General features: G+C 38.8%; 1 protein-coding gene across 1 annotated transcript in view; it reads right to left on the reverse strand.

The window, feature by feature from the left end:
• The window catches only part of AGBL1 (ATP/GTP binding protein like 1), a 401609-nt gene that overhangs the window by 246098 nt on the left and 128429 nt on the right, over window positions 1–27082 (reverse strand). The window contains exon 11 of the mRNA XM_017509472.2: window positions 18692–18872. Within this exon, the coding sequence (XP_017364961.1) occupies window positions 18692–18872 (181 nt within the window). The remainder of the gene's footprint in view (window positions 1–18691; window positions 18873–27082) is intronic.

Consider the following 27082-nt stretch of genomic DNA (forward strand, 5'->3'; position numbering starts at 1 on the left):
TTTTAATACACTAGGAATGAATAATATATTCTCTTTGTTTTTTTCAGTTTTCATTGTCTTAACTATAAATGTGAATAATCATAACATTTATAAGAGCGCTACTTAGTGTATGAAATGGATGACAGATTCAAGATCCAAAGTGGTCTCGGAAGAATGGAATCTAATTGGATGTATGGGCTCAAGATTTGATCCATCTAGATCAACTACAGAGTGATGTACCAGGAAACGTTCAGGTTAATAACAATTACTATGTAAATTACTTAGAGGCTTTATTTGACAATGAACTAAAAATGAGTTAGCAATATGATTAAGCTATTGAAAGAGTTTACGGCTTCATGCTAAATACACTATTTAGTGTATAGTGTATTTGCTAAATACACTTGTTTAACAGTGCTTTCATAAGTGTTAAAACTATAACAACTGTTCTAAGTGTTATTTACTTTAACATGTATAAGAGCACTATTAAGTATCAGGCATATTATATAGTAAGTCACTTAACTCATAATGGCCTTATTAAAAAGGTCATTATTTGCTATTATTCCCATTTTACAGATGAGGAAACTGAGGCACAGCAGATACTGTGGTGTATCTCTCAGAGTACTGTTAGGACCAAGGAAGTTATTCCTCAGTTGTTATTGGCTGCTGAGTCTCACAACTGAGTACTTCCCCTAGGAATTGCCCTCAACCAAAGGGATCTTCCTTCCCTGGGGTTGTATCCCCTCCTGAGGGGCAACTTATATTAAGGACTGATCATTGGTGCGGAGTACAAAGGAAAGCCTCATCCCACTTGTCTTAATACCAGACACTGAAAGGCCATTGGGTAAAGAGGCATCCCAGCTTTAGAAATCCCTACTGATCATCTGAGGCCTTTGTAATAGCAATTGCAACACAATCAACTGTATTCTATACCCATTCCAGCTTCCCTCATGCCCTCTTAAGTGCTATTCCCAAGAATACAACACAATTAATTTCCTACAGTAATTCTCTATCGTGGAGACTGTGTCATAAACAACCCAACCTATGACAAGTTTCTTGTCCAAGGTCACACAGCTAATAACTGGCAAACCCAAGCAACACAGCTCCATTCTAAGTGTTCTTAACCATGATGCTAACGTGCTTCTTTCTAAGTAGCCTTCATTTTATGTCTGCATCTCAGTGAAAAACCCGAGGCAACACTGGCCAAGTTGAGTGATCGCTAAGGTTCCTCTCGATAGTTTAGGTGCATTTCAACAAGTGTGATCCTTTTCAAATAAGTTCAGGAAATGGCATCTATAACTATTTTATTCCATCTTGGAGAGTCTCCACGCATGTTAATATTTTAATGGCACTGAACATTTCTACAATTACAAGAAAAATTTTTTACCCAAAATTTCTTGAACTTTTCAAGCCATAGCACCCACTTTTGTGAAACATCTATTAGCACCAGTCTGCCAGCATCCTGCAGAAGCCGTTAGGAAAATGCTGGCCTGGAGATACTATCATTCTTCTTCCAAGTGTCTTCTGCCTCCCCTTTTAAAGCCCCCGCAGACATCCAACTACCTCTGAGAAGCTGTATTAGACATGCTAAAATATTTCTGATATTTTAATCATCTCTATGCAGAGCTGTTTGTATTCTCTTTATATACCCATTAAGGATTTCTCATCATCTGCCTCCTCCTCACCTCCCTGTCCTTTTGAGTCTCCAGAGTCTTTCATTCCATACTCTATGTCCGTGTGTATACATAATTCAGCTCCCGTTTACAAGTGAGAACATGCAGTATTTGTCTTTCCATTTCTGAATTTTTTTCCACTTAACATAATGACCTCCAGTTCCAACCATGTTGCTGCAAATGACATGATTTCATTCTTTTTACGGCTGAATAGTATTCCTTTGTGTACATATACCACATTTTATTCATTCAGTCATCTGTTGATGGACACTTAGGTCGATTCCACATCTTTGCTACTATGAATTGTAAATGGGAAAATTAAACCAAAAAGATTCTGCACAGTAAAAGAAATGATCAACAGAGTGGACAGACAACCTGCAGAATGGCGAAAAAAATATTTGCAAAATATCCATCCAAAAAGGGACTAATATCCAGAAGTTACAAGAAACTCAAACAACTCAACAAAATAAATAAATAAACAGCCCCATTAAAAAATGGGCAAAGGATATGAATCAACATTTTTCAAAAGAAGATATAAAAATGGACAACAAGCATGTACAAAAACCAACCCCACTAAAGATCAGAAAAACGTAAATGAAAACCACAATGAGATATCATCTTATACCAGTCAGAATGGCTACTATTAAAAAGATTTTTAAAAAATAACAGATGTTGGTGAGGAGGCAGAGAAAACGAACCACTTATAGACTGTTGGTAGGAATGTAAATTTGTATTCCTATGGAAAACAGTATGTAGATTTTATAAAGAACTAAAAATAGAACTACCATGCAATCTTGAATTATCTGTCTTAATGAAGAACTTACCTTTGCTTTATATTCCCAAATGTCATAATTTTATGCATAATAGTTTACATAAATGTCTGCCTAAGTTGCAAATGTGTTATTCTTGCATGTAATGGAGATTCAGTGGGGAAAGTTTTAGGCCTGGACTTGAAATTCAACTCTAACATTGTGGAGATTTAAGAACCTATGGTCACCTTACTGAGCATCTTTCATTTTTCTCTTCTATAAAGAAAGGGTGGGGCTGGTTTATTAAAATGTAAGACGCCTTTCACCTCTAACATTACAGAATTCTGTAACTTCTGATTTCATATATAATGTTGTGGTAAGTGGGCAGGATCTAGAATCACAATACAAAAAGAAAGAAAACTGAATTGAATATTCTTTTTATCCAAATACTATCTGTATTCTGAATGCCCTGGGACACTTACTTTGCTTTTAAAATATTACTTTGTTCACTAGTAAAGCCAAGATATTTTTAATATTTACCACAGAGGGTTCTTGTGAGAATTAAGAAATAATATATGTGAAGTGGTTAGCATTGTCAAGCATGTGTTAAATGCTCATTCTATATTTGCCACTTTCTTGTCATGTCATTGATGGTGGTGGTGATGGCAGTGGTTGAGGGAGGAAGTGTTGTAGTGGCTGTGTCTAAATTTCATGTTTGTTCTATTTTCCAAATGTGCAGATTACTAAGACCACTTGTTTAGAGAACTTAGAAGAGCATATGGTCACATGAATTAATAAATGCATTTGAAGTTTAAGGATGGTGTTGAAGAATGATGCTAAGAGGCGTGGGAAAGCCACTATACCTCACCTCATCCTTCCACACTCAAGAGCAACCTGGAGAAGGTTAAGGAAACCAAACAGTGACACTTATACTTAAAACACCGTGTATCAGACTAAACACTGGACATACATGATTTAGGTTCAAAAAGAAACGGAAGCAACTCAAATACCAAAAGGACTTGGAAAGATGACTATCAGAAATAGGATAATAGTCATAATTAATGAAGAAAAATAATTTCCACTGTGGCCATACAAAAACAAATGAACATAAATTGCTTTTGGATAAAATTAGATTGGCTATAAAGAAAAATATTTTAACTCTAAGAATGGTCAGCACCAGCGTATTTTACAAAAGGGTGTCCTGGGTCCTCAACTTGGAGATCCACAGATAATGGGGTGAATGCATGTCTGAGCAGGCTAAAGAGAATTTTATCTACACAGGGAAAAATGCCAAGTAATTCTTTGCAATTCCCAAGCTTTGAGGATGATGCAACTTAACATGCTAAATGTTGCTGTTTTCCAACATTGGACTGCTGGCAAAGAGATTCCTCAAGGGGATCCTTGGGCCAAATCTCTCCTTTAAAGACCTAAGACATAACTCAGCTGGGAGTGGGCGTGTTCAAAGAGCAATAATGACTCCCTCATCAGACACAATCTCCTAAGCAGGACATGAACAGAGCAGCAGAGACTGGCACTGGAAAATTAAAATTTTTCAATCCTACTGCAATCACTCCCCTGCTATGTCCCCTTCTTTTAGCTCCACTCTCAGTTATTTTTTATTTATTGTAATTACTTCAGTAATAAGATTTGTTTCCTTGTGATTGTATATATTACTCTGCAGAGTAACAACAAAAAATAATGGCCAAAAAGAGTTACGTTTCTTATTTATCTTCTCTACCATTAGTTATTGGACCAGAGGGAAGGGTGGGGGCAGAAAGAAGCTGTAAATAGAGAAGAAAGCATTTTCTGCGGAGTGAAGATGTATGGGAGCATATTTGCAATAAGGAAGCTGGGCAATGAAGGAATAAGGCTAATAATTCAAAAGGGCTAGGTGGCTCAGAGAGATGAATAGCCAAGGAAAAGGCAACCCGGAAACCGGGGCAGGGAGGTGGATCTGCATTATCAAAGTGTATGTGCTGCCTTTGGCTTTCCTGTGTATACACTCTTGCCTGCCAGGCAGAATGATCCAGAACAGAGAGCAGAGGCTCTCAGGCAATTTTCCAATGCCAGCCTTTAAGGTGGGATTCCTTCTGGTTGCTGATAGGGTGTACTTTTCCAGGAAGCTGGGTTTCTGTGATCTTGGGGCTTGGGTACCCACTGCAGGGAGGCAGTCACCAGGCTGGCAAAGATAGTCTCCATGGACCACAGATGCTGCTAATTACTGACACCCTGAAAAGCTCTTGGAGGTGCCTTTATGGAGGCTGACGATAGGCTGGCTTCTGAAGGCAAGAAGCCAGGGTTTTTGTCCATTCCAAGATGCCAGCTACATCTATTTGATAAGTAAGCATGAGGAGGAAAAAGGGCATCTGCTGAACTCCCCAGTTCAAAGCTTTCTCTATTGGTGTACTTTTCGTACAATCTATTCAGTCCTATGCTTGCCCCATAATTTTAAAATCAGAAGAATAACCAAAACTTTAACAAGAAAGATCTCTCTCTCTCTCTCTCTCTCTCTCTCTCCATATATATATATATATATATATATACATATATATATATATAATTTTACCTTGCCTCTTCCTCTGCAGAATTTAGAATTTCTATCCCATTGCCGTAGCTTATTCTGGATGTCTTTGCAAAACTAAAAAGTGAAAAGCAGGAGAAAGATTATTAAGCCTGCTTGGCCTGGCATTGAGAAGAGCGTTAATGTCCTACCACTGAAATTGAGGCATCAGAATACAATAAGAGGAGCTCTTACCTTTGTTCAGTACTGAATAGTTTGGATGTACTGTGGTACTTGATCGTGATATTAATCAAGTGAGATGCAGTGATTAGGGCTTACTACTCCCTTAAAAAGCAGCGCAACCAGGAGTAGAGAAGTTAAGTAAATTGTCCAAAGCCACGCAGCTATAAAGAAGCCAATTTTGACCTAAACTGGGTCTTCTTCTGACTGTCTTGTCAGAATTTTTTTGTACTACATCAGCACCACAATCATCACAGATGAAAACAAAGCAAGAGCCAGGGAGAATGAAGAAAAAGTAAAAATTGTTTCCATTGAAAAAAGCAATGATATTGCATTATAGCTCTGAGAACAGAGGGACAGTTTCTTCCTCTTCCTTTGCAAAAGCAGTGCACCCCTGAGAGTAAATTCCAAAAGAAAAAGCTTCTCGGTTTTGGTGGGGGTTGCCAGGGCTATGCTTCCTATTTTCCCATTACAGATTTTCATATATTTTAGGAAGCTATGTATAATATTCAACTCTAAATACACGACAGATGTGATGAAAATTGAGAAATACCAAATCTATATTATACCCAAGGGTTTGCTTTATAAAGACTTCCAAGTTTATGTTGAAATAAAGTGTCAGAAGTGAGGATGCTAAGAAGAGAGATGTCTACAGGGGAAATTTAGAAAAAAAGAATAGATGCTCATCTACCTCTCTCTATCCCTGCATCGGTGCCCGGATTTCTTCCTCCTTTAGGAGGACAAGAGGAGGGAGAAAGGAAAGGAGAAACACTGGAATGCAGACAGACATCAGAGACTGCCCAGCCAAGGAAAGAGCAAAGCACTGAACAAAACAAGTGCATTTCCCGAGGAGCCTCAGCCCGAACTTGATCAATGATTCTGCAACACTGAATCATTTTTAATTTAATGCTTCTGGGAAGTGAGGAGGGGAAGCCCATCAACTACAGGCACAGTTGGCAAACGCTGGGTATTAGAATTTGGCAGCGTTTATTATCACTATTTATGATGGCATAAATTAGGTTTATGCTGATATAATTAATAACTCTAATTTTGGGAATAATAAATAGTAATATTTATTCAAAACTGCAATGTCTGCAGAAGGCAAATGGAGTCCTCAAGCTCCTGACGCCTTCTGTGTATGCAGGCGGTGGTGGGAATGGGTTGAGTGAGAAAGCCCTTGGGAACATAATCCCAGAACCCAGCTCCAGCACTATGCATCATTTAACATTATGCAAATGATTTAGCAGCAGGACCTTAAGCGTTCCCAGAGCAAATAATTTCCATTTTGATTTCTATGAACAAGTTCATCAGCAAGATTGAGTGTGTTGCCCTCTAGAACAAGACCCTCAGTGCTCTGAGTCCGTGCTATTTCTGTGGTTTATGGGCAGAGGTTTGGATGGTTACACCAAGTGCCATGTTCTTCATGGGTCTCTCGGCCTCCTTCCACTTGTCTGAAGATGCATTGTGGATGCCCCGCAAATTTCCTACAGACCATGATTTGGCAACTACTGATAGGCATTTGCCAGGCAGGAATTTAAGGCCAAAAACAGCTACTTCTGCATATTTTTAAAAATTTAAACATGCATCTGTCTTTCATTTTATAAAGTTGCAAACAAAAGCTGTGAGATTAAACTATTCCTATAATGTTCCTTTTTTTTTTTTGTCTAGGAGAATAGCTTAGCATTCAAAATGGCTGAGATCTCCACCCCTACTTTTTTCCCAGTGAGGGCTGGAGAAAGTGAGAAAAAATTATAGTTCCTCAGACCCCTTCTGAATCAGAATAATAATTTTTCCCATTTTTAAATATAAGGAAAGCAATGCAAAGGAAGATTAAATACCCTTCTGCCCATCTCCCTTCAGAGCGTTCTGACACAGAGATGGACAGAGTCAAACCAGAACCCAGATTGACATTTTCATCCAAACACTCAACCTCTGCTTCATGTCTCAAAATCCTTAAATTTTTCTAAAAACCAAATAAAGCAAAAATTTCCATCCACCAATAATTCTGCTCTGTTCCAAACACTACAAAATAGCAAAGCAATCTAAATTAAAATGCGAGGAATGAAACTCAGGAATTAAACATGATTGCGAGTTTAAGCTCCTTTGTCAGCTCCCAGGAAGAGCAGTTGAGTTCCATGTGTAAGGAACAGATGACTGGTAGAGGTTAAGCTTTCACTGCTGAGAGATTATGATTTTACGATAGCAAACATTTCACAGAGCGATGTTACAGCAGGAGCTTCGAATTGCCTTGGCCTCTGTCTGAAAGAAGTTTGGAGCTAAAACTTTGGAATGAGAATTCACAAGGGAGTCAGGGGAATATTACTCCCCCATCTTGTCATCAGCATCATTTCTACAGAAAATATGGATAGAATTACTCATTTCCCAGAGGCCACAGAACACATAGAACGTTCTCCTAAAGGTTCTTCAGCTTGTGACCATGTAAGCTTTCAGAGAGGGGATGCGATGCATTGATGAGTTAGAGAGAAAGAGAGATTGAGAAACAGACAGAGACATGGAAACAGAGAAAGAAACAAACACCTGCTGGGAGCTGACCATGTAGCAGCCAGTCTCCCTCCGCCTTTGTGGTCTGCCCTGCTTCTTCCTGTCCCTCCTTCTCCCTCCTGCAGAGGCGCCCTTGTCCTCTGCTTTAGCTTTGTGGGTGAGCACTGCAAAACTCACACCCACAGGCATACAGTAAATGTGCATTTCAGAAGCCAACCATGAACCAGCGAATCATGGGAAAGGGAATTATTCCCCCACATGATCCAAAAGTCCCACGAGCATAAATCCAACTTGGAAGGATCAGACCCCATGCTTACTGAACCTTAGCCTGTTGGAGAATGCCCAGACATTAAAACAAGGCTCCCTGGTATACCTTCAGTAATTCTTTCAAGATAAGCAAATGATGACTAAGAGGAGAAGAAGGAAATTGAAAATGCTAAGTGAGTATCATGCCCACAATTTCAATAAAAATCATACCCTAAGTGAGTAGTACACAAACTTCACCTTCCAATCTAACCTATAGTAAAACACTTCAGAGCCCTTCTATTCTGGAATGACCTTACCTGGAGGGCCACATTTTAAGAGACTTTAGAAAGATTAGGTATACCCAGAACTAGACTTACCAAACATATATTGGGGACTTATCACTTTCCAATTTCTATGCTGGAAACATTCAAGAGGAAAGACACCAGGATGACTGTCTAGAAGCTTTGACATAGTGGGGCTGTACAGCCCAATGAAAAGAACAAGAGCTTTGTAACCAGACAAATCTGAGTTTAATTTCTGACTCTAAAACTTATTAGACACGGGACTGACCTTGAGTATGTCACTCAATTTCCTTTTGCCTCGAGTTTTATTTTCTGGTCTGCAAAAGAAATTAAACTATTTACTTTTTCAGGTGGTTTCAGTAATTAGAAGTAAATATAAAAAATAAAAACCATGTTTATCCAATCAGATTGACAAAAAATGAAAAGGCTGATAATGTGTAGTGTTAACAAAAATACGAGGACCAGTCACTTTTATGCATTAGTACAAGGACTAATAATCTGTAAATTTTCTAAGGAGAGTAATCTGTCAACAATAGGTATCAAATATAAAATATGCATAAAACCTGACTCAACTGACTACTTTAAAAATTTATCTTAAGAAAATAACCAGAAAAAAATCACTGAGAACATAACAAAATATTCATCTTTCTACAGTTTGTAATGAAGAATTAGTTACATTAATTATGGCCCCATCGATACTAAAAGATGGTTACATTTAAAACTGATCATTTAATTTGTATTTTTGCCACAGGAAGATGTGGTTTATAAATTACACCACAAAATATATTATGTTATGAAAGTTAAAATAGAAATATACTTAAAGATATAGCTGATACACCTAACGCCATCAATTTATAGACAAATGGCTAAAAGATCTTTAACTTGCTAATAATGTTTTTCTCTAGGCAGCTTGATTCAGAAAGAGCCTCCGTGTTACAAAATTCCAGAGGCATTATGTAATTATAATAGATTATAATGTAAATGGTACCATTTGGAATTATATAATGCAATAGTCCTGAAATTAGGTGCCTTTAAACTTCTTCTGTAAGCTTTTTCTATACATATTGAGTTCTTCATAATAATGATGTGTCATTTTTTCCCCACTGGAAAAAATAAACCATTTTGTTTTTTGAAAACAACGAAGTCACATAGACACGGTGCTAACAACCAGACTAGTGCATGTTGAGCACTCGGTAAATAGATACTGTGCACTTATTTTCACCTGTTGTTAAAACCCTGCAGACTACAGTGCTCAGATACCCTTTACAGTTGACGGTAGGTTCTGCCAGTGAGAAGCTCTAGAGAAAGATAGGAAGGCAGGTTGAGAAGGAAAAACATACCCTTTCTGTTTCCCAGTTCCGGTTAACAAGGCTACAGTAACTGCCATCAAAAATGTGTCAAACCCTGCTCCTTCGGCTCCTACAGAAAGGAACATTGCTGTGCTCCATCAAAGGCATCAGCAGCAGAAAGAACCAAATGGTTCCTTTGCCATTTGAATATAAGCCGCTCTAGACTCCTTCACCCTCTAGGCTGTGCATGCTGTGCACTGAAGCCCTAGCCAGGTCAACCTCCCTTCTCTGAGTTCCAAACACCAGCCTCACGGAGCCCCTGTACTTGCTAGGTTCTAGTAACTCCTTGTCTTCCATTTGCTTCCGCCCTGATGACAGGTGGCAGCTGCCTCTGCAGTTCTTAATCTCCTGGGTTTTGTTTTTTGTTATTGGTGGTGGCGTTTTTGCAACTCCTTCTGAACTTTCAGACTTCTACCACCTGCATGAATGTTGTATTAAAATGTACTAATTCCTTACATTAAATCTTATTTTTGAAACACCTATTATCTAGGCTGTATCATGTATCGTTTCTATAATTAGAAAGCAAATCTATTTTATTTTCTTAATGTTCTCATTTTACTGAGTACAGCTCTTAAAATGTACTCGCTATTGTACTGTTCCTACTGTTTCCTTAGAAATTTCATTAAGTACGAGTGCCACGTTTCCCCTTCACCAACCTCAGGCATACGCACTTTCCCAGTAGTGTAGCTGAAACGAGACTAGAAGATTGATTAACCCTTAAATAGTCAGTTATATAGCAAAAGAAAACTACTCAAAAAAAAAAAAAAAAGAAAATTGATTGTTAGTATAGGCGTTGTCATTTTCAAGAGGCCACTTGTTTCCTCTGGCCTCCTCCATGTGGCAGATACCAACTTCCTCTATGATCTACAGGGAACTTCTGGTTAGACCTGAGTGCTCCCAATTTGAAACTCAGGAAAATTACCTCTTTCCCTTAAACGCCCATTTTTCAGGCACCATTTCCTATTCCAGAATTTTTCTTGTTCCTGGACCAGGATGATTAACAGTGGGAATAACTAATACACTCAGTGATTACACACTTCTCTCTGTCTACAAAGAAGCCTTCATGGGTACCAGCAGCATGGATTATGGTGCACATGGCAAGTATGCTCACTGCCATGATCTACAGGCCCAACATCACATGCTCCTGGGTTATTTGCATGATCCCATGTAGATGAGGCAGCAGCCCAAGAAACAAACGAGATTGAAACTTTCCCAGTCTGTTGTTTGGAATCTCAGAGAGTATTTTCCATTCTTACTTGTTCAAATAAAAAAATGGCATACTTACTAATCAGTCCTCTGTTCATTTAAATTCAACAGATCTGTGAAATCCAAAAGTCTGAGAGCCACGGCTGCATGTCATTATATCAAAAGACTTTAAATACATTCAAAAGTAGAGCTGAGGTCAAAATGGGAAGGGAAAGGCATGGCCCAGCCCAAAGGTAACAATCTAAGCTCTTTGTGATCCTAGAGTGTTAAATGAGAATATACCACAGAATGGGCCATGGAATAGAAGCCCCATGACAATAAATATTCACAGTCTGCTGAGTGGTGCTTGCAGCCAAAATCTGGCGGTGATAGCAAAGGACGCAGCATTCTCTAGTAGAGAAAGCTGGAAAGTCAAGGTTGAGTGTCCAGGATCAAGCCAAGCTATGAACTGAGGATGAACCAATTCATTCATCCTGGGCAAGCATGGCTGAAATTTGAACAAGGTTGTGACATGGCTTCTCCTGGATATGAAGGTCTGACTCAGCAAGACGAGTTTCAGAGCCTACCAGCTGATGGGTCTGAGACAATCTCCATCCGAGGTTGGGAAGTCCTGATAGACCATAACGAACAAGAGTTTTGAAGTTAGCTCTGCCACAAGCTAGTCATAACCTTGGGCATGGGTGGATGTGTGTGTGGGGGTGTGGGGGTGTGTGCGCGTGTGTGCACGCGCACTTTCATTATCTAGACAATTTCTCAAGCCAGTTACACCTTGAACTAGCTATGTAATTGTGAATAACTTATTTACCTCTTTGGTCTCAGTTTCCTTATCATTTGAATGACTGGGACTAAATAATATATAAGAATTTGCCCTGCAAGAACATGTTAAGATGCTTTTATTCTAATTCCCTTAAATATCTGCAGCAAAGTAAAGTAGGATAGACTTGAGTTCCTGGCTCTGGAATACCAGCTGTTTAAACTGCACTCAAGACTGAACCCCTGTGTGTTCAACTTCTCTTACCTAGAAATTGCACAGAAGACCCAAATTTGTTGGGCTATAGTGATGATTAAATAAGACAATATATGTAAAAGGAAAAGGTTCCTTCTTAGCCCATAAAAGGTGTTGAATAATTTTTAGATGGATTCTGTGAGTGTTCTTATTGTAAAGTCTTCACAACCCACAGTGGAGTAAACACTACTGGCACTAACTTTAAATGGTCCCAGATTGTTAAAATGGTCAAGGCTTTTTATCTGATTTTTATAGTTTGATTTGTTTCCTCTAGCGCATTCAGCGATTACGTTTTAATACCTTGGTGTATTTTCTTATAGTGGAGTCTTTGCTCTTTATTGCTGTTTGCTTCTGTTCCACAATGGCCTTGAAAGAAGATAATCAAGTTTTTAGAGTTGTATATACTCTAAGAATCAATATGCTCTGGTTCTCCTATAAATAAAATATTAGGCTGTGTGTTGACTTTATAAAAATTATTTTGTCACTACCACCCAACCACCAAAATAAAAAGATTGGGAATCATGCTAGACTTCCTCTCCCTCACCCCGTGTTCGTTTATACATCCTGTCTCCCTTTAATGCAGTTCAGGAATCACCTGTCTTCTCCCCATTTCTCAGTCTAACCCAGCCACTAATTACCACTTCTGCTCTAACACAATCTGTTGACTGCCTATTTTATTTTGCCCCACCGTGGGAAGATTTTTAAGTGTCAAGGAACCACTGTATCAGTCCTTCTGATTTTCTTAGAACTCAGCCCAGTTCAGCACAAACTACCAGGCCCGAAACATGACAAAATGGTTTTCTTTTGGAACTTAACATAACCCTCCATCTTTGTATTTTGTTTTCCTGTTCCAGTATGTATTGCTAAGAGATCTTTGGCTTGGCATGATTTTTTGCTAGAAAATCATGCTTTTATTTCACTGGCCACTCTTATCAAAAGCTCTCAGCCACCCACAGAAGCTCCATCACCAACACCACAAAAGGAAACTTGTCGACTTTTACTTTTAATGGGCAAGCTCCATAAGGCCCATTTTTACTTGTGAGAGAGAAATAAAGCCTAATAGTTTAAGTGCTAAGTTCAGGTTTAGGTTCTGTAATCTTCATGCAGGGATTGCCTCTTTGCTGATCAGACAACACACACAACAGTTCTTTCACTTTTAAGAAGCCTATTAAGAATGTCCACATTGGCCAGGCACAGTGGCTCACAACTATAATCCCAGCACTTTGAGAGGCTGAGGTAGGCAGATCACAAGGTCAACAGATGGAGACCATCCTGGCCAACATGGTGAAACCCTGTCTCTACTAAAAATACAAAAATTATCTGGGCATGGTGGTGCCTATAGTCTCAGCTACTCAGGAGGATGAGGCGGGAGAATCGTTTGAATCCTGGAGGCGGAGGTTGCAGTGAGCCAAGATCACACCACTACACTTTCCAAAAAAAAAGCCCACATTAATCACTTCTATTCAGTATAATACTGGAAGTCCTGGCCAGAGCAGTCAGACAAGAAAAAAAAAATAAAGGGCATCCAAATCAATAAATTGAAAGTTAAACAGTCACTGTTCGTCAATGATATGATTGTATACCTAGAAAACCCTAAAGGCTCATCCAAAAAGCTCCTACATCTAATAAATGAATTCAGTAAAGTTTCAGGATACAAAATCAATATACACAAATCAGTAGCAATGCTATCCACCAACAGCAACCAAGCTGAGAATCAAATCAAGAACTTAGTCACCTTTGCAACAGCTGTAAAAATAAATTAGTTAATTAATTAATTAAATACCTAGGAATGTACTTAACCAAAGAGGTAAAATATCTCTACTAAGAAAACAAAATACTAATGAAAAAAAATCACAGGTGACACAAACAAATAGAAACACATCCCATGCTCATGGATAGGTAGAGTCAATATTGTGAAAATTATCACGCTGCTAAAAGCAGTCTACAGAGTCAATGCAATTCCCACTAAAATACCATCATCATTCTTCAAATAACTAGAAAAAAACAATTCTAAAATTCATATGGAACCAAAAAAAGAGCCCGCATAACTGAAGCAATGCTAAACAAAAAGAACAAATCTGGAGGTATCATATTACCCAACTTCAAATTATGCAACAAGGCTATAGTTACCAAAACAGCATGGTGCTAGCATAAAAATAGGCACATAGACCAATGGAACAAAATAGAAAACCCAGAAACAAAGCCAAATACTTAGAGCCAAGTGATTTTTGACAAAGCACACAAAAGCATAAAGTGGGGAAAGGAAATGCTATTCAATAAATGGTGCTGGGATAATTGTAAAGCCATATGTAGAATAATGAAACCAGATCTTCATCTCTCACCTTATACAAAAATCAACTCAAGATAGATTAAAGACTTAAATCTAAGACCTGAAACCACAAAAAATCTAGACGATAACATTGGAAAAACTCTCCTAGGTGTTGGCTTAGGCAAAGAATTCATGATGAAGAACCCAAAAGCAAATGGGGCCTAATTAAACTAAAAAGCTCCTGCACAGCAAAATAAATAATCAGCAGAGTAAACAGACAACCCACAGAGTGGGAGAAAAATCTTTGCAAACTATGCATCCAACAAAGGACTAATATCCAGAATCTACAAAGAACTCAAACAAATTAGCAAGATAGAAAACAATCCCATCAAAAAGTGGGCAAAGGGCAGGAATAGACAATTCTCAAAAGATATACAAATAGCCAACAAACATATGGAAAAATGCTCAACATCACTAATTATCAAGGAAATGCAAATTAAAACCACAATGAAATACCACGTTGCTCCTGCAACAACTGCCATAATTAAAAAATCAAAATATAATAGATGTTAGCATGGATGTGGTGAAAAGTGAACGCTTTTACACTGCTGGTGGGAATGTAAACTAGTACAACCATCATGGAAAACAGTATGGAGATTCCTTAAACAACGAAAAGTAGAACTACCGTTGGAACCAGTAATCCCCTGCTGAGTATCTACCCAAAGGAAAGGAAGTCATTATATGAAAAAGACACTTGAACTTGCATGTTTATAGCAGCACAATTTACAATTGCAGAGATATGGAACAAACCTAAGTGCCATCAACCAACCACAGGATAAAGAAAATGTAGTACATGTTCTCACTCATAGGATGGTGTTGAACAATGAACACACAAGGAGGGGAGCATCGCACACTGGGATCTGTTGTGGGAGCCAAGGGAGGGATAGTTGGAGGGGTGGGGAGGGATAACATGGGGAGAAATGCCAGATGTAGGTGATGGGGGGATGGAGGCAGCAGTTCACATTGCCACGTGTGTACCTATGCAACAATCCTGCATGATTTACACATGTACCCCAGGACCTAAAGTACAATTAAAAAAAAAAGAAAATGTGGAGTATATATATATACCATGGAATACAATGGAACGAAATAATGGCCTTTGCAGCAACTGGGATGGAGTTGGAGACTATTATTCTAAGTGAAGTAACTCAGGAATGGAAAACCAAATATCATATGTTCTCATTTGTAAGTGGGACATAAACTATGAGGATGCAAAGACATGAGAATGATATAATGTACTGTGGGGACTCGAGGGGGACGGATTGGGAGATGAGGGATAAAAGACTACATATTGGATACAATGTACACTGCTCAGGTGATAGGTGCAGCAAAATCCCAGAAATCGTCGCTAAAGAACTTAACCATGTAACCAAAAACCACCTGTTCCCCCAAAACTGTTAAAATACATTACAGGCCAGGCGCGGTGGCTCAAGCCTGTAATCCCAGCACTTTGAGAGGCCGAGGCGGGTGGATCACGAGGTCAAGAGATCGAGACCATCCTGGTCAACATGGTGAAACCCCGTCTCTACTAAAAATACAAAAAAATTAGCTGGGCATGGTGATGTGTGCCTGTAATCCCAGCCACTCAGGAGGCTGAGGCAGGAGAATTGCCTGAACCCAGGAGGCGGAGGTTGCGGTGAGCCAAGATCGCGCCATTGCACTCCAGCCTGGGTAACAAGAGCGAAACTCCGTCTCAAAAAATATATATATATATATATATACATTACAAAGGACAAAACACCACAGTGTCACAAAAAGGAGCCTACTGGTAAAAATATATTCAGAGAAAATCAGTGAAGATGAGAACATCAGAAAAAATACCATATGCACAAGATTTAGGTGAACTGCATCAAGGCTGGAGAGGACTTCATATAGGGAAGCTCAGCCATGGATGAGGGGGATTAGATTTTATCCATGGGGTACCCTAAGAGAGGAATGATTAAAATGGGTGAAGCGCACAGGACAAAGATCAAAACACAGTAAAACACAAATCCACATAACTATACACAACAGAATGGGCATGCACTAAAATGAAGTGTCAATCACAGAAAGAGTTCAAGCAGAAATTAGACAAACCCTGTGTTAGGTATGTTCTAAGGAGGGCTCAGGCACTGAGACTTTTGAGCTCTTTTAAGATGAGACATTATACATTCAGGCAGTCTCATGTCCTTTCATAATGATGTGCTACGACCTGTGGATTTTTCCTTCAGTAGAATAACGCTATGATTTCCAAGTCCCTTTCAGCCAAAATTGTTTGGGTAATCCAAGTGATCTACAAAGCGCCTTAAGCTCCATGATGAAAGATGCTATTTAAATGAAGAGGTAATTTTAGTCATAATAAATAACGGTAATGATGATAAATGCCAGTGTCACTAAGTGAAAGCTGGCCTGCCATTTGGGAGCCCAAAGCAACCAGCCGTGAGCTGGAAATCATGTGTGTCTAGGCCAGGAGGATACTCGGGGACTGAGATCACATTAACCTTTAAACCAGAGACCTGGATCAAACCTCTGATTTGGAGGTATAAGCATTTAAAATTGAAGAAACTACAATACTTAATCCCTGAGCTTGAATACTGCCTTGGGCCTCTGAGGCCTTTTCCAGAATGGCCAACAGGGAGTATATAGACTTCTTCTTCCAACAGAAGAGAAAACTGAGTGTGGCAGGAGAAAAGCCAGAATTCCCGACGAATCTTATGACTCTAGATCCAGTGCTCTTTCCATATTCTACTGGACCTCAGACAATTCCAGGGAAGGAGAGATTTCAGAAAAGAGCCAATTTGGATGAGAAAATGTCAAAATGGGATCATGTCCCTCAAGATGCCTTGCGTAACTGTTTTCCACCCATTTAGGCTGAGAAAGCTTACTAGTAAAACCCTTGGCTGCTCCAGCAGGGAGGAACCATTCACTGACGTCCCAGAGCTGTTCTCTGCCGTTAAAGGAGCACACAGCAAGAGCCAGCTGAGTTCTGCTCGACCAGGAGCAAACATTGCTTTAGGGCCCTTACAGCTTGAGAGCTCAGGAGGCTAATTGCTTTCCAAGGTCTGATTGACTTTCTTAGTGAAGGACTTGGCCTCTCAGTTTTCCCATTTGCTTAAAGGCCAAGCAGTCACCACAGAGAAAGAGAAGAAACCCTACTCTCTGCCCTCAAATAATCTTCATTAAAAAAAATTAAATAAAATGAAGTCTGGCAACTGCTGAGCTGGGACAAGCTGACCTGTGAGGAACATATGAGTGTCTTATCTTTCCTTTCTGCGTGCGTGTGTGTGTGTGTGTGCGCGCACGCATGTGCGCGCATATTGAAATTTTATTTTTACAGTCTGTAGCTTTGATTTGCTTTCATTTAACATAGTTTGACATATTTCATCATTTGGAATTATACTTTTCATCTTTTTATACTTTATCATCTTCATATTTTTAACCTTTTTAACTTATCTACCTTTGGTGCTTATCTTTTGAAGCTAGTCTATTAGCTGTTTAGCATTTAAATTTTTTTCTTAAAACGTTATTTCATCTTTCTTAAATCATTCTTATTTAAGTCATTTTCATTTCATCCTTTGATGTGTTTGTTTTCTTTGAGTATAATTCTCATTTTATCTCTTTCATTTAACAGTTTTAACATTGCTCTATTCTATAGTTTTCTAAACTTCTTTTTTGCTTGATACTTAATTTTTATTAAAAATACATTTTCGATTTGTAGCTTTTGAATTTTTTTTCCTCAATATTTTCAGTTTATCTTGTATTCTCTTTTTCTCATAGGATATAATATTCACTCCTGTGGTAAAAAGAATCATCTATTACCATGGCAAGGTGCTTTATCCTTTGCCCACAAAGTCGGAAAGAAGTCTTTGTGAATGTGACCTGTCACCCTCACAGATCAGCTGTGTGAGTTTAGGTGCCTCATCTGACATCTGGGCCTCAGCTCACAAACTCTGAGAATGTGACCCATTTCAGCAGAGCTCACCAGGCACAGGAGTCATATATTCCCGAGAGTCCTGTAACGGCTAGGTAAAGAGAAGAATGACCCCAACCTTCTGTTTTTCAGTCAACATTTTATTTAGCTAGAGAGATGCCATTATTATAGCTGTATCCTATTATAGCTGATTGAGAATGAAGATGTCCCTGTAGTAAATACGAGTAAGTAAATACAAGCATTGGCCTTACTCTGAAGAAATCACAGTTTGAGCCCTGACTTTGTCATTAACCCACCGTGTGATCTGGACAAGTCATTTGATTACTCTGGACACCAGTTTCCTCCTTTTTAAAGTTAAACTAGATTATTTCCTCTGCTATTAATTGCCTATGATTCCTATATTTTTTAAATTTATTTATGTTGTAGAGATGCGGTCTCATCGTGTTGCCCAGACTGGTCTTGAACTGCTGGTCTCAAGCAGTCCTACGTAGGCCTCAATTCTATACCTTCCTATTCAAAGAAACCATGAGACTGACATCAGTGTGTATGGCAAGTATGCTGTTACTTGTACCAGAGAACAGAAAACCAAGGGTTTATTTTTGACGGAGTACCAAGGCCTCTCCAACCACGCCCACTGGGTGAAATCACGGTGTTACTATGGTGGCATAAGTGCAGGTCTGGCTAGGCCAGGTGCCTGACATACTTGCCGTTGATGACACCGTCTGGGTTGAGCATGGGTATGATCTTGAAAATGAAGTTTTCCCTCAAGAGCCTCGCCACAGGGTCACTGCTGACCAGGAACTCCAAGGTACCCTTCATCACCCAGCTGGCATTGCTCTCTCCTGGATGAACTCGAGCGGTGATCACCTGATATGGGCGATGTCCTGCCGAAAAGGGGACAGAAGAAAATTAAACCCAAATGTGTTTTCCATTTCCATCAAGATGGTCTCCGGGGGACCAGATTTTCACATGATGGGCATGAAGTTTCAAACGGATTTTTCCTAACCCATATCTGATCTACGTTTACCCATTTTCCATCTGCCTCTGTGGTCTGCAAGACTCAAGAAAGTATGAAGGTACAGCTCAAGGCTAGTATAAAAAATGTAACTATGTGGTGGTTGAAAAGAACCCAAGAAGCAGATTTTATCCAGATCGCCAAAGAAACAACTAACTCTCCAGAGTTCAATATCACAGATCTGAGACTGAATTTTATCTTCACCTCTCACCACCTCTGGGATCTCAGGCAAATGACTTCATTTCTTTGACACTATCTCCTATCTATAAAATGGAAACAATAATACTGACCTTATGTGATTGTTATAAAAAACAAAAAGATGTAAATATAAAGCATTCACTATATTGCCTGCCATTCTGAACATGTTAGCTCTCTGCCTCCTTAATTGTTAAGTCTGTGCGTGGGATGGTCCCTCTCATTCCCTAGCAGAAATAGAAGGCAAGTAACAGAAGCAGTGTCTTTAGAACTCCATGACTGTAAGATGCTGAACCCAGTCCATGAGAGAGATTTGACAGAAGAGTTAAATACCTGGAAGCTCAATCTTGGAGTCACAATGTTTGCTTCATTTTCCAGAGGGAGTTAGGAAAACACTCTCTGCCCTGTTACAGGTACTGTATCGACATGAACCAGTCTTTATGGAGAATGTAGTGATGAGGGAAAGATAGGAATGTCTTCCCTCCTTTGTTGATAGAAGATACCTGGAGTATCATAGTGTTGAAATGAATTCTAAGGCCATGGCTGGGGTCAGGTGGAAAATGTGTTTTGATTGATTGGTGATGTCTGTCTTCCATATACTCAGGGAAGGAAGGGAGGGGCTGTAGCATCATACCAAGTATTCACCATGTCTACTTTAACCCTTTGTTCAATTTAGTGGGTTTTTTCATGGCTCACTTTTCCTTTTGTATTGTCACCAAATTCTTTATTGCTCCTAAACTTCCTCTAATGACAAGTACTAAGTATTTGCCAAGTATAAACACCCAAGCCACTGAAGAGCCTGAAAGTTAATAAACTAGTAATTTCTTTCCACATTATTCAAATCACTTTAAGTTCAAATGTCTTTTTTTTCCTTAGACGGTCATGTTTTTATTAATTTATTTATAATTGACATACGATCATTAGACATGTTTATGGGATATAACATGATGTTTCAGCGCGTGCGTACATTGCATAATGACCAGATCAGGGTAATTACCATATTCATCATTTTAAATAGTTATCATTTCTTTGGAATAATATTCAAAATATTCTTTTTTAGCTATCTTGAAATGTGCATTACATTATTTGCTCTCGTCGCCCTACTGTGTAACAGAGCACCAGGACCTATTCTTCCTAACTGTAACTTTGTACACACTGATTGTCCTCTCCTGCTTCTCCCTTCCCACCACCGTGCCCAGCCCCTGGTAACCACTATTCTACTCAATATGGAGGTCCCTCAAAAAATTAAAAATAGAACTAGCATACGATTCAGCAATACCACTATTGGGTATGTATCCAAAGTAAATAAAATCAGTATTTTGAAGAGATATCTGCACTCCTGTGTTTACTGAAGCCACCTTGGTCATGTTTCCTGCAATTTCTATGTTATTCACAACGGACAAGATATGGAATCTACCCAAATGTTCAACTACAGAAGAATATCTATCTATCTCACATATATATCTTACATATATATACACACATGCACACATATATATTATTCTATATGTTATTGTATGCATGTGTGTGTATATATAGGGATGTGTATATATATATGTATATATGTATGTGTGTATATACATGTGTATATATGTGTGTGCGTGTGGAATACTATTCAACCATAAAACAGAAAGAAATTCTGTCATTTTCAGCAACATGGATGAGTCTGGAAGACATTGTGTTAAGTGAAACAAGCCTCACACAGAAAGACAAACATGATATGATCTTACTCAGATATATAATCTAAAGCCTGGTAGCCTTTTTGAGGACACAAACTGTGTCTCAAACTGTGCACAAAGAAAGAAAAAATTGAATAACTCTTAAAGAATGGGCAATGGAAGGTTTAAAGAAAACACTTTTAAATTATTGAATTATGTTATTATCATCAACTAAGACCAAAAAAAACCCCACTATCTGTCTCTTCCATATTTCCGCTGACAGCCATTAATCCACTGAGATCTAGATTTAAGGGGTTCAAATCAGTGCATTTTTTACTGGCTATGATGAAAACAGGTCACTTCAGCTCCTTGTAGGTCACCTATACACTGGAGGTAACACTCAGTTTATTTTCCCCTAAGCAGGTGTCTTGAGCATACTCCAAGAACTGCAGCAGCACTGGGTAGAAAAAGTTGGATAAATTATAGTCCTTGTTCTCTAAGAGGCCATAGTGTTTGTCAGAAGTGACAAATATGAAAAAAAACAATTACAAGTGAGCTAATGGAGTTGTATACAAAACACCGAAATAGATATGACTGAGAGAGGTAAGGATGTTTCCAGAAATGTGATGGTATTCACACAGAGTCTTGCAAAATAAGTATTATTTACCAGTTGGAGAGGGTGAGGAGGGTCTTCTGAACAAAGAAAAGGACATATGCAAAAAACAGTGGCACAAAAGTCAGTTAATTAAAAAATGAAGACAAGTTACATGTGGTTCAAGCAAAGGGCTAGAGATGGTGCAACACGAATGTTAAAAAGTAGGCTAGTACTAAACTGGTAAGATCCTTTCTTACATATTTTGTTCAGGGATTTGGCCTTTATCCTGTAGATCAGACATCCTCAACCACAGAGTCAGTGTCTCACTGGCCTCCTGTGATAAGTAACAGAGTATACTGCAGAATCATCAGTTACCACTAAAAGTGCAAGTGTTTGCTTACGATATATTACAGACATGGCACAACCTGCCTGTTACCTGCCCAGTAGCCTTTCTCCCTCTCTTTCTTATGACCAGGGCCCTGATTTTTGAAGGGGAAGAATTTTGCCCATATTAAAATGCTAGCTTCATGGATCCTTTTGTAGGTAAGAGTGACCATGTGACACGGTTGTGGCCAGTGAGACTTAAATGTTATCAGAGAGTGAGTCTTTCTGGAAAACCAATTAAAGGGGACAGTTTCATCTGGTAAATGCCTGCTTGGTTTTTTTGTCTTGTCCTTTGCCCTTCTTCTTCCTCCTGTTTTGCACATAGATGTGATACCTTCCGATGAGAAAGCCAATGTGAGAATCAAAGTCACGTGCTAAAGACGGTGATTGTAAAAGCAGAGGGAGCCAGGGTACTTGGCAAATTCCTTAGCAGCTACACCACACCTTCACCAGCTTCTTCGTTACTTCTGGACATTTGAGAACAGTAAACCACTATTTGGTTAGGCCACTGCACTCACGTTTTTGTTACACCCTGTTAAACTCAATGTCAGACCAGGTTTAAAGTCATCCTTTGAATGACCATGCATTCCTGTGCACTTTCTAGATTGTGGAGGAAAGAATGAAATAGTCCGTTGTAGGGAGAATGATATTTGACATGTGTGTTTTAGAAAAGAAAAAGGGAGTTGATGAATCTTCATCAGAAGAAATACATGCCAAAGACCGTGTCTTATAAAACGAATTCTGAAATTATTGTAGTTGAAACATTTACCCAGTCAGAGACAGCTCCACATAGTGAATTAGAGAACAACTTTAGGAGCCATATTTCCAGGGTTCAGATTCTGGCCTCACCATTTTTAACAGAAGATGAGTTATGTTAAGTTGCTGAAAAAACTGAGCAATGGATTTGTCTTACTTTTTTCAGACTTCCATAGCAGAATATCATAGCCTGGGTGGCTTCTAAACAACAGAAATTTCTTTTTTACAGTTCTGGAGGCTAAGCGATCCATGATTAAGGTGCCAGCAAATTCTGTGTCTGGTGAGGACCTGCCTTCTGTTTCTTAGATGACTGCCTTTTCACTCTGTCTTCACACATGGAAGGGACAACTGAGTTCCCTCAAGTCTTTTTTTTTTTTTTTTTTTTTGAGATTTTCACTTTTGTCACCCAGGCTGGAGTACAGTTGTTCGATCTCGGCTCACTGCAACCTCCGCCTCCCAGGTTCAAAGGATTCTCATACCTCAGCCTCCCAAATAGCTGGCATTACAGGCACCTGCCACTGCCACATTGGGCAAGCTGTTCTCGAACTCCTGAACCTCCTGCCTCAGCCTCCCAAAGTGCTGGAAATACAGGGGTGAGCCACCATGCCCCACCAACCCTTTTTTCTTAAAGAGGGCACCACCCTCAGGACCTAATCAGCTTCCAAAGGCTCCACCTTCTAACATCATCGCTTTGGGAATTAGAATTTCAACATATTAATTTGCGGGATGATATACATATTCAGTCCATAGCAGATTATGTGTTCTGCACAAAGAACTAATGACTCACTAACTGAAACTTTCTAAAAAATACATGTTGGAAGGAAGGAGATGTACAGTTAGCTAGCTGGGCACAACTGAAATGAACTGGAGGTCAACTTTCCTACTACATCATTTGCTCACAGTTGCTTTTGCTTTTTCCAAAGCAAGCTGTGTCGACACTCCAATAAAAAGCTTGTTGCAAAATAAAGAGGCTTGATGAATTTGTACCCAATCAGTACCCTATTTTCAGTTCTGTAATTCCATATCACTCTCTTTGTGATTTTTGAACCATGTTCATTTGCAGCGTATTGGACAACAATAGTAAGTGCTTTCAGCCCAGCCAGAAGGAATGAAAACTAGCTTAAGCTCTCGTAAATCTGCGACACTAACAAAACACTTTCAACGTCTGGGACAGTTGGCTACCATTGTCCGATATACCCAGTACAACGCAGCGCACTAATCAATAAGCCAAATGCAAGCTGTAACAGAGAGGCATCGACAATGTGTTTCTTTCCATTGGAGAGTCAAGTTGCTAATCTGCTGTATTGTAATACGCCACAAGACCTTGCAGGCTGTTCTAGCATCCTGAAGAAGCAAGGCAAATGGGGAAAACGATGGATTCTCATGAAGACATAAGCAGTATTTTAGTCAGTTCTGGTTGGCTTCCCTCTCTTCCCCTCTGATTTAAGACAATTTTGCAGTCATATTGGTGAGTTAAACTTATGAGACCATTCAGTTGTAGCAGCAAATGGTACTCCAGAGAACTCCTAATGGACAACAGCTGTAAATAGTATGCATCACACATGCCATGTGGTTTTTTCTTGCAATTGACAATCTCAGTCTTGGTAACTCAGGTCCACTTAGGATCAGGAAAAAAGTGTCAGATACTTGCATTTATTTTGTCTGGCAATTAACAAAACATGTTTCAGAGACCACCACAATCTATGGGGGCATCATGGTTTGAACAGGTTTTAATTCTTAAAGCTACATATTGAATTTAGAGAGGCAATGACATCGGTAAAGACAGATTAGGAACAAGTAGGGGATTGAATAACACCTAAGAGATATCAGGCCTTTAGGCCAATGAAAAGTTGAGTAAAAACTGAAGACATGTGTGATGATAACATGTGTACCCGACTATATAAACATCCATTCACTTACTCCCTTCTTTCAACAATATATACTAAGCTCCTACTGGCACTCTGCAGGGTTCTGCAGATTACAAGGTAAATAATGGATTTTGCCCTCAGGAAACTAGTAACAGTCTGGTGGGGAAGACAGGCACACAGATAATTACAATCAAATGTGATCGGGGACATTTGTCAGGGTATTTTCAAAGCACAGTGGAATAATCATTGCAACATCATTTATACTGATGCAAGCAACTGTAAGTGACTTAAATATATATTAATAGGAAAGCAGTTCAGGAAATAATATGCAAAACAGAATACTATGCAGCTGTTAAAAATGACACGAAAGTCTTTTTCTGTCAACACAAAAAGGTATCTGTGATATAATGGTGAGTGAAAAAAAATTAGAGGAGAGTACATTACAGAAGGATCCCGTTTGCATGTAGCTATAAAATTTATCAAAAGGTATCTATACATAGAGACAGCTGTAAGTAAAGGTCATCTAGGTGATTTTTAGGTCTTCTTTATCTCTATCTCTATCTGAATGTTTATTTTTTTAGAAAATAATAATCATATGTCAATTTCACAAAGGCAAGTATTTTCAAATAGGCACCAAAGGAGAAGAACAGTAAAAAAATGAATTTTCACAGAAAAGGTAACAGTGGATCTGGTTTGTCCAGTTTGTTTTCCAAGTAAAGAAAAAAAAGGTAGTAGAAATGGCCTAAATAGGTCTACTTACAAATGACTGAGGTCATAGGATACATAATACCTGAGGAAAGGTGAAGTGATTTAATGCGATGGAAGCACAGGCCATCTGGAAGGCAAAAGAAGGAATGAGGGTAGAAAACTAAGTTTGTCCCTGCTTCTGCAGGCCTTTCTGGGCATACTAAGGGTTTCAGACAAATCTTGTATGCCACAGAAGCACCACACACACACAAAAATAATCATTTTGCAAAGGTATGATCAGATGGGGCTTCTTGGAGCTGAAGAATTAGACAGTGGGGTTAAGGGGTAGAAGAAATGGCCAGGAGAGCAGGTTTGATTTCAAGGTGGAATCATGCAGCTAACATGAAGCCCAGCAATTGTAGAAGAGAGCGTATAAGGACCCAATAGAAGGAAAACAGGGTGAGGAAGGAAAGAAACAAGAAACAGGAGTGGAAAGGAAGTGGGGAGATTCTGAGAAAAAAATTTAAATAGAAGAAAATTTGTATATATTACATACCACACATGCTACTATGTTTTCCAAAAAAGGTACATACTACACACATTTTATGCATTGTACATTTTTCATTTACCAATATATCTTGCAGATCTTTCCACATCAATATTAAAAGATGTTTCTATCTTTTTTATTAACTTTATTGTGATATAATTTACACAAAATAAATTGTACCAATTTTAGCGTTACAAGTCAATCAATTTTGACACATGTATACAGTGTTGTAAAACCAAATGATCATGATATAAAATGACTATTATGATCGCCAATATTCCTCTCAATTCACTTTGCAGACAATCCCTTCACCCCACCTCTACCCTCAGGTAACCATTGATTTGCTTTTTATCACATGATGCTTTCTTTTCTGCAATTTCAGAACAATTAAATCACACAGCGTAGGGAGCGGTGGCTCACACCTGTAATCCCAGCACTTTGGGAGGCTGAGGCAGCGGATCACCTGAGATCAGAAGTTCGAGACCAGCCTGGCCAACATGGCAAAACCTTGTCTCTACTAAAAATACAAAAACTAGCCAGGCATAGTGCTGTGCACCTGTAATCCCAGCTACTCAGGAGGCTGAGGCAGGAGAATCACTTGAACCCAGGAGGCGGAGGTTGCAGTGAGCCAAAATCGCACTACTGCATTCCAGGCTGGGCAACAAGAGCGAAACCCCATCTCAAAAAAAAAAAAAAAATCATACAGTATATAACTTTTCTGCCTGGCTCCTCTAACTTAGCATAATACTTTTGAGAGTTATCTATGTTTTTGGATGCATCAATAATTTCTTTTAATCACGGAGTTGTACTCCAGGGTACCACATAGCAATGAATATGCCACAATTTGTTTATTCTCTCACCTCTTGACAGGCATTTGATTTATTTCCAGTAGTTCCATTATGAAAAAAAGCTGTTCTGATCAAAGAATGTTGTTGGGTACAATGTTCCACATACACCAATTAGGTCCAGTTTGTTAGTCAGATTGTTCACATTGTCTATAGTCTTACCAATATTATATCTGCTTGTTTCATGAATTACTGAGAGGGGTATATTAAAATCTCCAAAGGTGATTGTGGATTTGTCTATTCCATTTTATGATGTTGTCAATTCTTTATTTATTTTTAGGCCATGTTATTAACTGCTTACAGATTTAGAATTATTATATTTCCCTGCTTCAATGAACTTTTTATCATTATAAGATATCTCTCCAGTTCTTCTAAGCCATTGCCTTTGCATGTATAAATATAGCTTTGTGGCTTTCTTCTGGTTAGTATTTAAAACATATATATTTTTTCATCACTTTACTTTCAATGTTTCCATAGCTATAAGTATTTGTCTTTTTTTTTTTTTTTTTTTTTTCTGGTATATCTGCTGGCCATTTGTAGTCTT

This window comes from Cebus imitator, unplaced genomic scaffold, assembly GCF_001604975.1.
Source record: "Cebus imitator isolate Cc_AM_T3 unplaced genomic scaffold, Cebus_imitator-1.0 Scaffold416, whole genome shotgun sequence".
In the NCBI taxonomy this organism is placed as follows: Eukaryota; Metazoa; Chordata; class Mammalia; order Primates; family Cebidae; genus Cebus; species Cebus imitator.